Here is a 17,742-nt window from a genome sequence, read left to right on the forward strand (position 1 = left end):
CGCGGACTTTCCACGCCCCGCCTCTGTTCAACAGCAGGGTAAGGTCCCCGCTCCTTCCGCCACCGAGGCTCCCGCGCTTTCCCCAGGCCACAGCCACCCCGGCGACAACCTCCAGCGCCACGTGACCTAGTTCCGCTCCGAAGTTTCTTTCCGTCGCTATCTCTAGGGGTAACCGTCTCGCGATACCTTTTGTGATCTCGCTTGGCCGAGCGCTTTGGTCTCGCGAGATTCCCTCGACAAGATGGCAGCGCGGTCTTGCTGGTGAGCGGGGCGGCAGGTGGAGGGGACTTCGAAGGAAGCTCGTCTGGATTCGGAGGTTCTCCGCTCGCGGAGTGTCCCCGGCTGGGGGAATGCCGACGGGACGGGACTCGCCACCGCGGCTCTAAGCGCCCCGAGTCTTCCGCAGCATTTGCAGCGCCGTGTCTCCCCATCGTGGCCCCCCAACGCCCGGGGCCGCCGCTGGCGATGACCGGAGAGAAGCTGCGCTCGCTGCGCAAGGACCACAAGCCCAACAAGGAGGACGGGGACCTGCTGGGGCCCGGCGAGGAAGAAGCAGCGGCCGCGCCTGGCGGAGGCGCTTTCACTGGCGCCCGGGTGGGAAGCGGCAAGGGCGGCCGCAGCTCGAGCCACCGCATCTTCACCAACCATTATCGGCTGCCGCTCAAAGGAGGGCCCGGGAGCTCTTCCCCCGCCGCTTCCACCCTCGACCCCATCAAGCCCCCGAGCACGCAGTTCCCCGTGCACGAGTGTGTCTTCAAGGGGGACGTGAGGCGGTTGTCGGCACTGATCCGCACGCAGGGCATCGGTAACAAGGATAGTCACGGTAAGAGGCGATCCTCGCCCTTCTCTGCTCATTTCTCCTGGAAGTTGGAGCCTTCAAATGCCTTCGGAAAGAGGGGTCGATCGTAGTCCTTTGATTCTCCTAGCTTATTTGTAACCTACTCGTAGCAATCCTGCGTGCCCTCTCCCAGGATTAATCTTCAGTTCTCCATCTCCATGAGAAATTAGGAGTCTGTTCTTGTCTTATTTGGCAGAGCTGTTCGAAGAAAGGGTCTTCCATCCTTTGAATTTCAACTCTCACCTGAGAGGGGGCAGTCTTTTCTACTCTCCTGAATGACCAAATGTAAATGACTCCTTCCAAGCCCTGTAAATTCCTCCTGTTGCTGATCAACATGGGGAGCTAGTATTTTGACAGGACTGGGATCTTTTTATCTCTGTGGAAAGTATGTCACTGTATTTTCATAGGACCCCTTAATTCAAGAAGGTTTTGCTCCTGTAGTGTTTTGGGTCTTGACAGTTTTATGAGTGATTTTAAATGTTGAAAACGTTATTTTAAAAAGGGTCATTTCTCACAAAAATATATTTGTAATTATGTTTCTGAAGAAGTAAAATTCTTGTTGAAAAATCCAGGTTGCATGTAAGAATATTGATGGGGGTTTTCTTAAAAAAAGAGAAGTATCTGTTCTTATTTTGTCAGGTCTCTTCCTGTTTTAGTCTTAACTCTTTTCATTTATGCAACTTGTTTTCTGTTGAAGGAAAACAATTACCTAATCAGTGCTTTAAGTAAAATAGTACAGTGTCTCAAGTCTGAAGAGAATGTACTACTTAGAAATGTAGGTTTAGTAATTAAGCCTTCACTTATCCTTCCCCTTTAGGATGGGTCCGATTTTTTTTCCTGATCATTAAGACCATGAGGATAATTTTGCCATTATATCAAATAAAGTTTTTTTTTAAGGCTTCATCTGTACTTATTGCATAGTTCTTCTCCATTGGTACAAATATCCTTTGTAATCCATCACTGCCTAGTTTTAAGATGAAATGTATCTGAGTAAATGGCAGACTTTCCAGCTTCAATCCTAAACACTGATAAAAGTAAATCCTGTGTAATGTATTTGTGTTAGCAGCATGTAACCTGTTCATAGGAAATGCTGACCTTCTTATAAGAGAATAGGAATGCAACCCTTCTGGGGGAAAAAAAACCCTTGCCCCTTCAGATATGTTTCAGTGTTACTTGTTATGTTTTTCCAGGAGGATAGTGATGTCACCCTTTTCATCTCTGGTGAATTGCTATGTTAGTTTTTATGATAGTGATACCCTCTTTAATAACATATATTAAAAGAAAGTTGATTCTGTAACCATTAATATTAATCTAATGGAAGACAATATATATAGCTCAGGGTGGAGTTCTTGGTGCTCTCTGAGCTTAAGTGAGTATGAAGTTTACCGCCTGTTTATGTATAGTAGCTTGCAGGTTACTATCTATAAACTGTCATTCAGTTAGGATGCTGATGACAGGTTCTGCTCAGACATCCAGATTTAAAAGAGAAAAAGTGATTCAGGGTATAGAAATGCATCTTATACCTTTCAGCACCTAATTAAATGTGTATTTTCCTGGAATCATACAACTGTGAACCCAGAAGAAGACACAGCTTCTTTAAGAAGTTGCTGACAGAGGTAATGTTCACATCTGCATGCACTCCAATTCATCTTTTCCTTTGGATTCTGGATCTCTGTAAGTCCTACCAATAAGTATTTACATCACTTATGTTTCTTATGCTGGGTTCTGAGGAACATTATTCTCTAAACAATCTGGAGGCTCTGGCTTTGGGTCCAGACTAGCCACACAAATATTCTGTCCCTGAATGAAGAGGAAAAACTGGCAGATCCCTTCTCCAACATCTCACTGAAATCTGAAGAAAAAATGGTTGAAGACACTAGGATAAAAGGTCACAGAAACTATGGTTTTTCAAGTGAAAATGCATTTAAGTCCAACCTTTTCTTTTGACATACATTAGTGAAGATGGTATTAAACATTAAAATAAGCTGAATATTATGCTGATTTTGTTTTAAAAAAAACCTTTAACACTGTTGCAACCCAATATACCACCTTTTTAGCAGTCATAGGCATCTACTTTTCTAGGGCCAATGTGGTAGAGAACACAGGCTTGCTGAGTTACAAGATTTTCTGTAGGTTGAACTCAGTTCCTGATTCTGGTTTAGTCCTTTACAAACACTTTTTAAAAATGAATTCTATTTCTTACTTTTTCTGTTGTAATTCTTTGAACCTGCTGATTGGGTTTGGTTTTCCTGTGAGAAATAAAAAACTTGGAAGCCTGCTGTTATACAACTAATTGCAAATGTATTACAGTCTTATGAAAAGTCTTATTCATAAAATATCCAACAGATCTTAGGCAAAGACTGCAAATAAGGCAGGGATGGGTATTCCATGGCATGTGGCTAATGAATCCTCTCCTGATCCCCCCACAAAGAATTTTGTTATTAGCCATTTTCACTCTGCACTGTTGTCTAATCCGTTACAGCCTTCAGATACCCAAAATGGTAATTCTGCTCTCTGGCCACCAAAACATTTCCTACCCCTAAATTGAGTTGAAGAAGCATATAGTCCAAATCACATATCTCTCTTGTTAATTGCCTGTAAGATTTGTGGGTGAGAGTGGACAACCTTTAACACTCCCAAGTTGCTAAAGTACAATTCCTAATAGCTCAAAGCAACATGAATAATGGTGCAAAATGGTGGGAGCTGTAATTTAGCAAATAATGGAAGGCCACAGGTTTTCTACTACCTGGCAAAGAAATCTGAATTGCCTCCTATTTGTTCAAACATCAGCAATATCAAAACAATCTAAGTTTAAGGGTTATCAGTAATATATTTGTACCAGCTATGAGGAACTCAGAAAACAAAATTTAAAATTCTAGCAACAATCCTTTTATTTTACTGGTGTTTTTGCAAAAACTGTTTCGTGTGTGTGTACCTTCAAGTCAGTTTTTGACTCCTGGCAACTGCCTAGACTAATCCCTGCAGTTTTCTTGGCAAGGTTTTTCAGAAGTGGTTTGCCCTTGTCTGCTTCTTAGGGCTCAAAGAGAGGGACTGGCCCAAGGTCACCCAACTGGCTTTGTGCCTAAGGCGGGACTTGAACTCATAATCTCCTGGTTTCTAGCCTGGTGCCTTACCCAGTATACCAAACTGCCTCTCTGTTTCATCAGTCAGGATAAAGCAATTGCTCCTTCTCATGCCTCTTTATATATTTCTTAACAACATAAATATGAACAAGAATAGAATTATCACCAATTTTTAAAACATACATTTGTTAAATTTGTGTCTTGTATGATTGCAACCAATGCTAGTACAAAGCCAAGGTGAAGATATATTAGAGGAAACACTCTACTGTTTTCTTTTAATTAATGCACAGAATATTGCATCTGAAAATTTCATTAGAGGTTCTCAGTGGTAATGTAAGCCCAATACTTAATGTATGCTTAACATCATGTATATTCATACTTACTGAGGTAATCAGATTTGCCAACTTGAAGAAGCAGATTTTAATATGCTAAATTACTTGTATATCTTCCTTTTTTCATATAAACAAAACATAATTAAATCAGGAAATAGATGCAGTTATAAAGCCTTGTAACAATAAATACTTTCGATGATTGAAAATTGCAGTCTTAGGTTCAGGCTATAAATGTATAAACCTATATCAGAAAGAATTATAACATTGCAGTGATGTACCTTCACTTTCCATGGATTCATTCACATGATGACTGACAGTACTAGTAATGTAATGCTTGGATTTTACAATTTCAGTGTATTTTCTAAAGGCAATGGAGACATTTCTGCTTTCAGTAACAGTTGACGGTGTTTTAATTATTGGATTTCAACAAATTTTGGTAAAAGTTTGCTTCTGAGTTGTTCCATTGAATTCTTCAATTAAAATGTAACATTTATATTATAGTCTGGCGGCAGGCTCATTCCTATATTAAAACACATCTTCATGTAGCCACATAAATGATTTGGTATATCTTTACAGTTAATAGTGCAAAGAGGCTTCATCACTTGATTACATATGGCAGATTACAGGGAGCATAAGCTATATAGAGAGGGAAGGATATGAGGCAATGAACTTTGTATGAATAAAAATCTACTTCGCCTAAAGTTGGATGTAGCTCCAAGGTTACCAGGTTAGTGATTCCAGCTAGCAAAGGTAACAACTTAATACAGTTGAACAAAATTGGCATTACTGCCATTTAATCTATTTCCAGCCCCGTATTTTGTTACAAAACTTGGAATTCTGCAAGTCTGTTAACTGCATCAAAAATTATATTGTTTCCAGTTGTCATTGGGGTCCTTCAAACAGCTAGAAATGTTGCTTAGCTTTACATCCCTCCTTCTGAGATTTTTCAGCTCTTTCTTCCTTCTTTCCCTTACATAAAAAAAAATGTTGATGTTCTCAGGAGCCTAACTGCTAGATGCATATCAAATAATTTCCTCTTGTATCACAACTACAGAAAACAACATATTTTCTTGTATAATTTTTAATTGTTCTTTTTCTGTTCTTTGGAATTTGTTTAAAATACTTCTTTATTCCATGGAGGTTTGTATAATAAGCTATAGCATAATTTCAGAGTATTTTATTGTGCTCAGCAAGAGTTTGTAAATCTGGATCTAAGGTATGAATAAATATTTTTTTGGATGGGGGTTGATTAGTGACCTAGATCTGTCCATTGTGATAACACTGGAGACTTTTCAAACCTTAATTTAGGCCAGAATTCTGTCTCTTCCCTTCCAGCAACCCCCCATTTTATTAGACTTGCTCTAGTAAATTCCTTGGTATAAAATAATAGGTAAATAATAAATGCATTAATTCTGCTTCCTTTTATCAAATTAAAAATAATGGCATTGTTACTTATCTCCTAAATGAGTCGAGGATAATTAGCAGCTTATTTAATTATGTTGAGTAATATTTCAGTTAATGTAACAAAATTCTTTCTTTATAGGGAATACTCCTTTACATCTTGCTGTGATGCTGGGGAATAAAGGTTGGTAAAACTGTGGATATATCTGTTTTTATAAAAATGCATTCTCACCAGTTAGCCTCCAGAGGCCAGATTTTTCTTCCCTTAGCATTATCTTGAAATTGCCTGAAGACAGTGCTAGAGTAAACAAAAAAAGAATTGTTTTCTTTCCTTTTTTTCTTCTACTCTCAGCTATTTTTTAAAACCAAAAATTAGCTGTGGAAAGTGAGGAGTAAGTGACAGAAGCAGAGTGCAAGTGAAGTTCTCTTCCTTCTCCATCAGCTATTCTCTGTTGGGGGAAGGAAGTAGCAGCTGGATGTCCTGGGTATATCCATTCCACTCAAGTTCATACAAACCTCCTGGTAAAATGTATAGCTCCCTTGTTATATTGATTGATAGTTGTAGGGCTGGGAAGTACTATATTCTTATACTCCTTTTTGTTAACTGCAGTTTTGTTGAAATGTTTTAGAAATATTCCATGCATTAAAAACTATAATCTATCCAAAGAACCTGGAATTTGGGAAATAGAAGCATAATAATTGAATAAGTATGTTTATGAACAAACCAGAACTGTTGGGTGAAAAATAAGAGCTGTTGCACATTTGGGTACTCTCTAAGGCTAAGAGAAAGAGGAGGGTCAGTGCTTGCTCACATTGGTTCTTATTTGTCAGAAAGCTTTGCAACAATTGGACAAGGGTGATGATTTTTTTTTTAACTGACTTCAGAAGGGATACAAAGATAAATAGGATTTGGAAAAGTAGTGTTTTTTCCTGTGCCATTGGTCCCTATTATTAGAAATGTAGGTGGGAAATATCAGCCTCCTTCAAATTTTATAATAAAGGGATTTCAACTGAAAATCACAACTCAGTTACTCCTTTCATTTTTATCTGAACTAAACCTTCTTGGATTCAGCTTTGTTAAGCTTAACCTGAACTTACAGAAATCACTGATATTTAATTAAACATTTTCAAGTTTATTCTAATGTATGGCTAATTATTCTGTAGTTGAGGCTTATATGTGCTTTAGGCCTACTGATTTATTGAAACAAACACAAATTAAAATGTCTATAACTTTAGTTAAAATACTGTACAGATTTTGTATAATTTTGTATAAGCAGATAAATAAATTAACTCACATTTTTAAAGATTTCCAGTGCAGAGAATTTATTTAAACCAAGCATTCAGTGTGCACTTTTATAGTTTCATGACAAATCTTTTGTTTATGTTTTGAATAGATGGATAAGTGTCCATTTAATTATTGGAAATGGCTTGGGGAACAATTTTCTTCTCCATTGGCAAAAAGCAATTTTATATTACTAATACTCAATTCTTCAGAAAATATTGGGTCTGAAGCTTGTTAAATTGGTCCTAATCAGGATCACTTTTTGCCTTCTTAATTTTTTTTGTGACATAAAGCAGGGAAGCTGTTAAGTTGTAAATTTCAAGTAATGGGTAGTAGATTCCATGTTTGTTGTATCTTTTTTGAAAACAAAAGGCTCCTAAAGTTTATTTTTTAAAAATAAGCAATGTTACACTACTCCTTACATTCTCTTTCATTCTCTTCATTTCAGATGAAAGTTAGTTGATTTAGTCAGGCATTTATATTTCTAGCATTCTTTCATATTTAATTAGAAAAACAATATAGGATAAAAGAATAAAGCTACTTTAAATTGATTATGATGAAGATATTTTTCTAATCACAAATAACTCTGTTATAAATCTGTTATTAGTGTGTTTTGCTGGCTCAAGTAAGTAAGATACTAGTACTAAACAATTCCATAAACTCAGAGTGACTGTAGCTTAGGAAGATTAGGTTCATGGTAGAGGTCCTTTATGCATTCATCCCATTTTCTGTTAATCGTGGGGATAGAATTTGTTGTTGTTCAGTCGTTAAGTCGTGTCCGACTCTTCGTGACCCCATGAACCATATCACACCAGGCCTTCCTGTCCTTCACTGCCTCCCTGAGTTTGCTCAGTTTCATGTTCATTGCTTCAGTGATGCTATCTAACCATCTCATCCTCTGCCATCCCCTTCTCCTTTTGCCTTCAATCTTTCCCAGCATCAGGGTCTTTTCCAAAGAGTCCTCTCTTCGCATTAGGTGACCAAAGTATCTGAGCTTGAGCTTCATTATCAATCCTTCCAATGAGCAATCAGGGTTGATTTCCTTTAAGATTGACTGATTTGACTTCCTAGCAGTCCAGGGGACTCTCAAGAGTCTTCTCCAGCACCACAGTTCAAAGGCATCAATTCTTCGGTGCTCAGCCTTCTTTATAGTCCAGCTCTTACAGCCATACATTATTACTGGAAAAACCATAGCTTTGACCATGCGGATTTTTGTTGGCAAGGTGACGTCTCTGCTTTTTAATATGCTATCTAGGTTTGCCATAGCTTTCCTCCCAAGGAGCAAGCATCTTTTAATTTCATGGCTGCAGTCTCCGTCTGCGGTGATCTTGGAGCCCAAATAAATGAAGTCTGTTAGTGCTTCCATTTCTACCCCTTCTATTTGCCAGGAATTGATAGGTCCAGATGCCGTGATCTTAGTTTTTTTAATGTTGGGTTTCAAGCCAGCTTTCGCACTCTCCTCTTTCACCCTCATTAATAGGCTGTTTAGTTCTTCTTCACTTTCTGCCATTAGGGTGGTATCATCTGCATATCTGAGGTTGTTGATGTTTCTCCCTGCAATCTTAATTTCTGCTTGTGATTCTTCCAGCCTGGCATTTCTCATGATGTACTCTGCATATAGGTTAAATAAGCAGGGTGACAGTATACAGCCTTGTCGTACTATTTTTTTATTGTCGTATCCTATTTTGAACCAATCGGTTGTTCCATAACCGGTTCTAACTGTTGCTTCTTGGCCCGCATACAGATTTCTCAGGAGACAGGTAAGATGGTCCGGTACCCCCATCTCTTTAAGAATTTGCCAGAGTTTGTTGTGATCCACACAATCAAAGGCTTTTGCATAGTCAATGAAGCAAAAGTGGATGTTTTTCTGGAACTCTCGTGCTTTCTCCATGTTCCAGTGAATGTTGGCAATTTGATCTCTAGTTCCTCTGCCTCTTCGAAACCCAGCTTGTACATCCGGTAGTTCTCGGTTCACGTACTGCTGAAGCCTAGCTTGTAGGATTTTGAGCATAACCTTGCTAGCATGTGAAATGAGTGCAATTGTGCGATAGTTTGAGCATTCTTTGGCATTGCCCTTCTTTGGAATTGGAACGTAAACTGACCTTTTCCAATCCCGTGGCCACTGTTGCATTTTCCAAACTTGCTGGCATATTGAGTGCAGCACTTTAACAGCATCATCTTTTAGTATTTTAAATAACTCAGCTGGAATACTGTCATCTCCACTAGCTTTGTTGTTAGCAATGCTTCCTAAGGCCCACTTGACTTCACTCTCTAGGATGTCTGGCTCAAGGTCAGTGACCACACCAGCGTGGACATCAGGGACATCAAGATCTTTCTTGTATAGTTCTTCTGTGTATTCTTGCCACCTCTTCTTAATCTCTTCTGCTTCTGTTAGGTCCCTGCCTTTTTTGTCCTTTATCATGCCCATCTTTGCACTAAATGTTCCTTTGATATCTCCAATTTTCTTGAAGAGATCTCTAGTCTCCCCCATTCTATTGTTTTCTTCGATTTCTTTGCATTGTTCGTTTAAGAAGACCTTCTTATCTCTCCTTGCTATTCTCTGGAAATCTGCATTCAGTTGCTTATATCTTTCCCTTTCACCCTTGCTTTTCGCATTCCTTCTTTCCACAGCTACATATTTGTAAAGCCTCATCAGACAGCCATTTTGCTTTCTTGCATTTCTTTTTCTTTGGGATGGTTTTAGTTGCTGCCTCCTGTACAATGTTATGGACCTCCATCCATAGTTCTTCAGGCACTCTGTCTTTCAAATCTAATCCTCTAAATCTATTCATCACCTTCACTATGTACTCACAAAGAATATGATCTAAGTCATACCTGAATGGTCTAGTGGTTTTCCCTACGTTCTTCAATTTAAGCCTAAATTTTACAGTAAGAAGCTCATGATCTGAGCCACATTCAGCTCCTGGTCTTGTTTTTGCTGTCTGTATAGATCTTCATCTTTGGCTGCAAAGTATATAATCAGTCTGGTTTCGGTATTGACCATCTGGTGATGTCCATGTGTAGAGTCGTCTCTTGTGTTGTTGGAAAAGAGTGTTTGCTATGACTAGCTTGTTCTCTTGACAGAACTCTATTAGCCTTTGCCCTGCTTCATTTTGTACTCCAAGGTCAAACTTGCCTGTTATTCCGGTTACTCCTTGACTTCCTACTTTAGCATTCCAATCCCCTATGATGAAAAGGACATCTTTTTTTGGTGCTAGTTCTAGAAGGTGTTGTAGATCTTCATAGAACCGGTCAACTTCAGCTTCTTCAGCATCAGTGGTTGGGGCATAGACTTGGATGACTGTGATGTTGAATGGTTTGCCTTGGATTCGCACTGAGATCATTCTGTCATTTTTGAGGTTGTACCCCATTACTGCCTTTCCCACTCTCTTATTGACTATGAGTGCTACTCCATTTCTTCTAAGAGTTTCTTGCCCACGGTAATAGATATAATGGTCACCTGAATTAAATTCATCCATTCCCGTCCATTTCAATTCGCTGATTCCCAAGATGTCGATATTCAATCTTGTCATCTCATGTTTGATCACATCCAGCTTGCCTTGGTTCATAGATCTTACATTCCAGGTACCTATACAATATTGTTCTTTACAGCATCGGACCTTCTTTTTGCTTCCAGATACATCCACAGCTGAACTTCCTTTTGGCTTTGGCCCAGCCACTTCACTCTTTCTGGAGCTACTTGGAATTGCCCTCCGCTCTTCCCCAGTAGCATATTGGACACCTTCCGACCTGAGGAGCTCATCTTCCGGCATCATATCTTTTAGCCTTTTGACATTGTCCATGGGGTTTTCTTAGCAAGGATACTGGAGTGGATTGCCATTTCCTTCTCCAGCAGACCACATTTTGTCAGAACTCTCTGTCATGACCTGTCCGTCTTGGGTGGCCCTGCACGGTATAGCTCATGGCTTCATTGAGTTATGCAAGCCCCTTCACCACGACAAGGCAGTGATCCATGAAGGGGAGGGGGGGGATAGAATTATTAATGCATAAATTGAGAATGAAATCTCTCTTATGTTGGCTTAACTTCCTTGCTGAGTATGCAATACTTTCTAAAAGCATACAGTCTTCAGTATACTATTACAGGTTCTAGGCTTTTCGATATGTCACTTCAACAACTGCTTCAAACTAGGTATCTTATTCTGTAGCTGGGCCCTGCTAGTAAGATCATACATTGTGTAAATAGCATTGTATTTAATTAGTCTCTCTCTACTGATTAAAAATTATTTGATTCAACACGTTTCCATCAGTGGACTGAGGAGTGAAGGCAATTTTCACTCCTCCTCTTGTAACCTTCTCTGCTACATTTTGTGTAGTTATAAGGATATCTCATCCCTTTAAAGCAGACTTGGTAACTTGCAGGGTAAAGAAGAAATTCTCAAGTTTCTGTTTTCATTCTGTTGACCTTTACATCAAAAAGTCTCCCAATGGGATTTAATCTTTATAGTTGTAGAGATATTGAGTTGGCTTAAGAAGAAATTGCTATTTGTCCTGTTGGAATCAGTGAAACAAGTTATTCAGGACAAAAGCTTTGATTCAGTTGGAACCAAAGCATTACTAATTTCTTTTGATTCAGCCCACTGTGCTGGGAAATCCACACAGTACATGTTGTATAGCTCATACCAAAACACTAACTCAAAATCATTCAAAAGCAAACAGTACCCTCCATTAATTTAACACATAACTCAGTTATCAAGAAATTAGTTATTTTTGTCTATGTGATTTGTTATAGAAACTTAATATTATTGTTTTATCTAATGCAATTTATTACAGAATGTGCTCACTTGCTTTTGGCCCACAATGCTCCCGTAAAAGTGAAAAATGCTCAGGGATGGAGTCCTCTTGCAGAAGCCATCAGCTATGGAGATAGGCAAATGAGTAAGGAATTATTTCTCTGGTTTTATGTAAGAAAACCTATTTAGTCTTTAAAGTAGCAGTACATGAAGTCCTGGAGAAGTGAGGTTTTACTGTAACTATGAATAAATCAAGAACAAAGGCGTGGGTGTGTATACACATACATACATACATACAAAGAAAGAGTTAATGAAGCATATGTTAAAATTCAGAGTGTTTTGACTTTTTAATTTCCAAGAAGTCAGGATAGTGGTGTGATTTGTGCTTCCAGCTGAAAAGTTGTAAAAGTTTGAGAAACAAACTATATCTATATAATTATAAGGCTCAAATTCATATCACTAATAGAGCCTTTTAAAAAATGAAATCTTATGACCAGTAAATACCATTTAGTTTGTTCATTTCTAAAGCAAATATTTTCTTCAATATACTTGTAGATTGGTATGTGCTTGGTATATGTGTTATAATTAAAATACACAAATACAGAAATTTATTTAATATCTGTAACTTTTCTGTTAACACTTATCTGTAATCAGAGAATGTTTTTGCATTTTAATTATTTACAGTTATATTAAAATATATCCTCCTGTTCATACTATGAAAAAGCATAGGAATGTGTTCAAACCTTTTTGAAAATATTGTAATAATTGAATGCCAGGATATATTTGCAGTACATAGTGTAAATGGTAAAGTTCTTCCAAGTACAGGGAATGTCAATCCTAACTGTAGCTGAGAGGGTTATGCTTGTACTTAAATTTGCCAGCTTAATGAGAACTTCCCTAAAGAGCTTTCAGCTGATATTTGAATTTTTTAAAAATCACCTGAGAGTTGGATATGAAAGGCTTAAAGGACAACAGCATTGTTGCAGCTGTGCCATTTCTGAAAGGGGAACTCCCTGAGAAATTGAAAAGCACACAAGAAAGCTTTGTGTGTATGTCTGTATTAAAAAAAAATTGCATTTCCTGTTCCTAGATGGGACTTCCTTCTGTATAAACAACCAGCTCCATGCCAGGTTATCACCAGTAACGTTAGAGCATGTAGTGCTCCTTGAGTTAGGGCAGCTTTAGGCATTGCTCAGTAAATAAGAACCCACGGAGTAGAGGTGGAACTATATTAGTGCTGATTAGCTCCATTCCCCCCCCCACCATGTCTTTATGTCCCAGTAAGGTGCTCCCCATTTTTGTGGATACTTGATTGTATTACATGATACATGGCTTACAGTGAATTTGTTTAGTTACAGCACTCCTAAGGAAACTGAAGCAACAGTCTAGGGAAAGTGTTGAAGAAAAGCGACCTCGATTATTAAAAGCCCTGAAAGAGGTAACTAAATGAGGATTATGTCAGAATTTTGTTACTTTTAATAAAATAGTTTGGGTGCATTAATTTTCAAATACTTTCCAGGAATACTGCACCCAATGAATATGATGCAACCAGCAGATAGCTCACAACAGGCTTTCCTGCTATGGAAGTTACAGTTTTCTTAATTATCCTTGCATTTCTAAATCTCATTTTGCCCTGTAGATTTTGGTGCTGACCTATAAGTGAATCATTATGTAGGAGTGTGGATTTTTAGAAAAAATATTGTGGGTGAATGACTTCTATAGTTGTATGATGCTTGTATCTGCTGAAAGCACTAGGCACTGATGAAAACCTACAACATTTAAAGCTTCAGGAGAAGATCCAGTTAGTATGTTCTAAGTTAGTTTGTTTTGATTGGATTATTCCAAATGTTATGAAGTATATATGCAGACCTGTAACTACTCCATCTCAGTCTATATAGTATTGTGATCTTTTGAATAGTAATATAAAATCAAACCTGCTGTGGGAAAGCAGAAGCTATTTTGAACAGTGATCATAACCATATGTAATCTGCATATTATAAAATGGAATGAAATATCTTTATAAGATATAAGAAAGATGTGTAAATTAAACTTAATATGTATTGTTTTACAAGTATGTTTGGTAAGAGCATGCTAATATTGCCAACTGAAGTATGTGTTTACATTTTTTTAAAAAATCCCCAGTATATTAAGTTTTAATTGACACATGTATTTCTCTTCAGCTAGGTGACTTTTATCTTGAACTTCACTGGGATTTTCAAAGTTGGGGTAAGTTGTTTTTTTTTAATGCATATATGGAGTGATTGATTATGATTATGTACCATCAAGTTGTTTTTGACTTCTGGCAACCACATGGATAGTATATGGAGTGATTAAAGAAGTTAATAGTATCGCTCCAGAATATAGTTTCTGCTTGGGAAGATGTAAGTCCATAAGATACACTTTTGTATAACTTGCTGTGCTTGTGTAGCACATTAGATGTAGAAAATCCAAATACCATTATTTGTACAATATGTTTTCAGAGCTCTTGTAATTAATATTTTAATTATGTATAATATATTCTAAACACTACACTGAATTATAAGGCTTATATAGCATTACGCTAATGAATGAAAGCAGCACAAGCGTGATTCTTTGCTGAGCATCTCCTGTTCTGATGATGTACATCAAAATCTGCTGGAGAAAAAGCCTTGATCAGTGGAATTGTATACAGGGAGGCTTCCACCCAACTTCAAATCCTAACTATGCTCCTTCATAGTTGTGGGGAAACTTTCATGTATTCTGCTCTATATATGAAATCCCCCTGTTGACATTGGTGCTACGTGGATGGATTCCAGATTGAGCAGGTGCTTGAGGTCTTTGGGGACGAGCTACTTGATATTTGTTTTGCTGTTTCTCCTAAGTTTCCTAAGTCTAGTATGCTATAGTTAGGACACATTTCTCCCCTGATCTGATTTAAAAAGAGTTCTAACTTGTGACATCATCTGTGTCTTTTGTCTCTTGATCTCTTAATCATGGTTGAAGATTGGGAGCAGCCCCTGAGCATGTATGCTTCACCCCTCTCTTTGGTGCTGTGTGTTCCTCAGGACTTCACATGCAATTTCCAATTTAATCCCCCCTCCCCATTTTCCTTATAAGAGTTATAGTTGCTGTTATATCTCTATCCTAATCAGACTTTAACCCAAACTCCTAGCTGTGGCTTAAAAGCTAAGTGTGACCAGTGTTCAAATTAATGGAGCAAGAATGCTACTTAAGGGTGCTGAAAAAAAGAGAGAAGCTTGAGTAATCAGGGAAAAAGCTCAGCACTCTGAAATGTATTCCTTATGTAACCAATTAGTGACTGATTTAAAAAATTCTGCACTGACCCTACATTGTAACAGAAACTGTTTACTCACAACAAGAATTGTAATTTTACTGTTACTTATACTGCACAACATTACTTTCTTTTAGGGCTTTGTGAACCATTCAAAGGGTGCTTTGCAAAGTGATTAAGTGCTCTTTTGAACCTATTACTCAGAGCATTAAAGGAGACTTGCAAAGCAGCTGCACTGAAATTTGAGAAGCCACAGTACCGTAGCTCTTTAAACAGCAAATGGTTCACACAGCTCTCCTTTTAGTATTTTACTGTTTCTTCAGAACTCAAACTGAAATGGGTTTTATTGTTTTGTTATGTAATATATTTGATAACTAAAAAAAGTCACTATCAATTTGAATTCCAAGATTTTTGGTATGCATGTGTGCTGTGATGAAAAAAAGTATGTTGGTGTTGTTATACATGAATTGATGCATTATAATGACATTTAGTCAAACACTATCTTTTTGTCAAATTCAGTGCCTTTACTTTCCCGAATCCTGCCTTCCGATGCATGTAAAATATACAAACAAGGTATAAATATCAGGTAAGAATATTCAACCTGCATGACATTAATTTATTATTTTTGCTTTATAATATTAATGGCATAGATTAATATTCCTTTTTTTCCATATGATTTAATATAATTAAAGAAGCAAATGTTAACATTTCTGGTTGGGAAATAGATTGTATGTAATATGTTTACCAATATTTTGTTTAGAATTACCTTCATATTTTCTATAATATTCTGAAAATATTGATGAATAGGCATCCTCACAAGCCCATGATTTGGAATAACTTCGTGTGATATTAGACCAGTGACAAAAATGGAAAAAGAGAATCTGTAGAAAAACTTAGTAGCCATGAAACTGGTATATTTTCAAAACTGTGTGTATTCTAATAGAAGAGAATATATCTAGCTCAGGGTTGAACTGAAAATTTTAAATACCATTTAAAAGATACAATCAAAAGCCTAGGAAAGAAACAAATGACCTAAAACACATCCCCTCCAGCAGCGAACATCCAGATAAGCAGGAAACAGCACGAGATAAATAATCAAGGAAGAAACAATACCCTAATCAAGGAACCATCAAGGAGGAAGCCACATCTCCACCAGGACTGGCAAAGCAAGCTACTATGGGTAGCCCTCACTTAATGACCATTCGTTCAGTAACCATTCAGAATTACGACAGCACTAAAAAAAGTGGACTTACGACCTGTGCCCAAAATTACAACCGTTGCAGTGCCCCCGCAGTCACTTGATCAAAATTCAAGTACCTGGTAGCCCACCCACATTTACGACTGCAGGGGTGCTTCAACTCCCCCTAGCCACCTATCTCCCTCCCATCTCCGCCCTTTTGGCCTCCTGCTGCCCTGCACTCCATCACCCCAGCTGATCTTTGCCCGCCATCTTCTTGCTCCTATTGCTGACGAGGTATGCCCAGCCTAGCTGCTGGGCCCTTTGTGCTGCAAAGGAGGGATAAAGAGCCAAAAGCAGCCTTTTTTTCCAAGTGCAAAACCAGCCCTGCCCCTGCCTAGGAGCTCCAAAAAGGGTTTTGTGCTGCAAAGAGGGGAAAGAGAGCTAAAAGCAGCCCCTTTCCCCCCCCTTCTTTGCAGTGTTCCCTCTCCCTGGGGGCTGGCTGAAAAAGCTCCATGCCGAAATCCAAATACAGAGCTTTTTCAGCCAGCTCCCAGAGTCGAGGAGGAGTCCTCTTGGCAGACAGCAGCAGCTTGTGACCTTCCCTGCTGGCTTCCCCATTGACTTTCTGGGAAAACCGGCAGGGAAGATTGAAAACGGTGATCATATGATCGCAGGGTGCTTGGCAATCGCAAGCCTCTGCCGCCTGCCAAGAGGATTCCCTGTTCTCTGGGAGCTGGCTGAGAAAGCTGCATGCTGAAATCCAAGCAGGATTTTCAGCCATGGAGTGGAGAGGCTTCAGAAGCCTCTCGACTCTGGGGCTGAAAATCCAAGCAATTCTGAGGCCCTTGTGCACCTGGCCTGCACCACACCCCTGTGCACCCTCACCGACCCTCCCACATACCCCCTCGCTCCCTCCCCCACCTGGGGCTTGCAACTTCCTGCCAGCTTCCCCACTGACTTGATTGTGGGAAGCCGGCAGGAAGTTGCCTTGACTAACGACTGGGGCATTCACTTAATGACAGCAACCAGAACTGCCAGGATTGCAGATGCTAAGTGAAGCGGTCACATGATAATTCACTTAATGATTGCCTTGCTTAGTGACCTAAATTGTGGTCCCAGTTGTCATTAAGCAAAGACTACCTGTATATATAAACAACTGCAAACCCCACTTTCCCTTGCACTAGTGGTATTACCTAGTTGGGTAATAAAACATCTGCAAAAAACAAGCTCAGAGAGCACTAAGAACCCAACAATGTATTTTATTTAACTACAATTTCTACATAAGCAGTATAAATCTCTCTTTCTGGATCAATTCACATGTTGGAATGTTTCTGCAGGCTTGATACAACCCTCATAGATTTTACTGACATGAAGTGCCAACGGGGGGACTTGAGCTTCATTTTCAATGGTGATGCTGCGCCCTCTGAATCCTTTGTAGTTTTAGACAACGAACAAAAGGTTTACCAGCGAATACATCATGAGGTAGGCCCTAGCATAACAAAGGCATGAACAGGTGTTATGTATTCAAACAAAGTAAATGATTTTAACCTGGTTTTAAACCCACCCAAAATTTAAAAGCCTAAGTTTAAAATGTGCAAGGTATA

At 38.8% G+C, this 17,742-nt stretch overlaps 1 protein-coding gene across 1 annotated transcript in view; it reads left to right on the top strand.

Annotated features, from left to right (window-relative positions):
• Nucleotides 1-17,742, top strand: part of ANKRD13C (ankyrin repeat domain 13C) — a 36,137-nt gene continuing 18,395 nt past the window's right edge. Inside the window, exons 1-7 of the mRNA XM_088153199.1 lie at nt 1-823; nt 5,797-5,838; nt 11,728-11,832; nt 13,040-13,125; nt 13,868-13,913; nt 15,478-15,544; nt 17,476-17,620. Coding sequence (XP_088009325.1) covers nt 466-823; nt 5,797-5,838; nt 11,728-11,832; nt 13,040-13,125; nt 13,868-13,913; nt 15,478-15,544; nt 17,476-17,620 — 849 coding nt within the window. The 5' untranslated portion in view covers nt 1-465. The remainder of the gene's footprint in view (nt 824-5,796; nt 5,839-11,727; nt 11,833-13,039; nt 13,126-13,867; nt 13,914-15,477; nt 15,545-17,475; nt 17,621-17,742) is intronic.

The sequence above is a fragment of the Python bivittatus genome, unplaced genomic scaffold (genome assembly GCF_059951505.1).
Source record: "Python bivittatus isolate LINGU-HERP-01145 unplaced genomic scaffold, Pbiv_v1 ctg000700_np1212, whole genome shotgun sequence".
Taxonomy (NCBI): Eukaryota; Metazoa; Chordata; class Lepidosauria; order Squamata; family Pythonidae; genus Python; species Python bivittatus.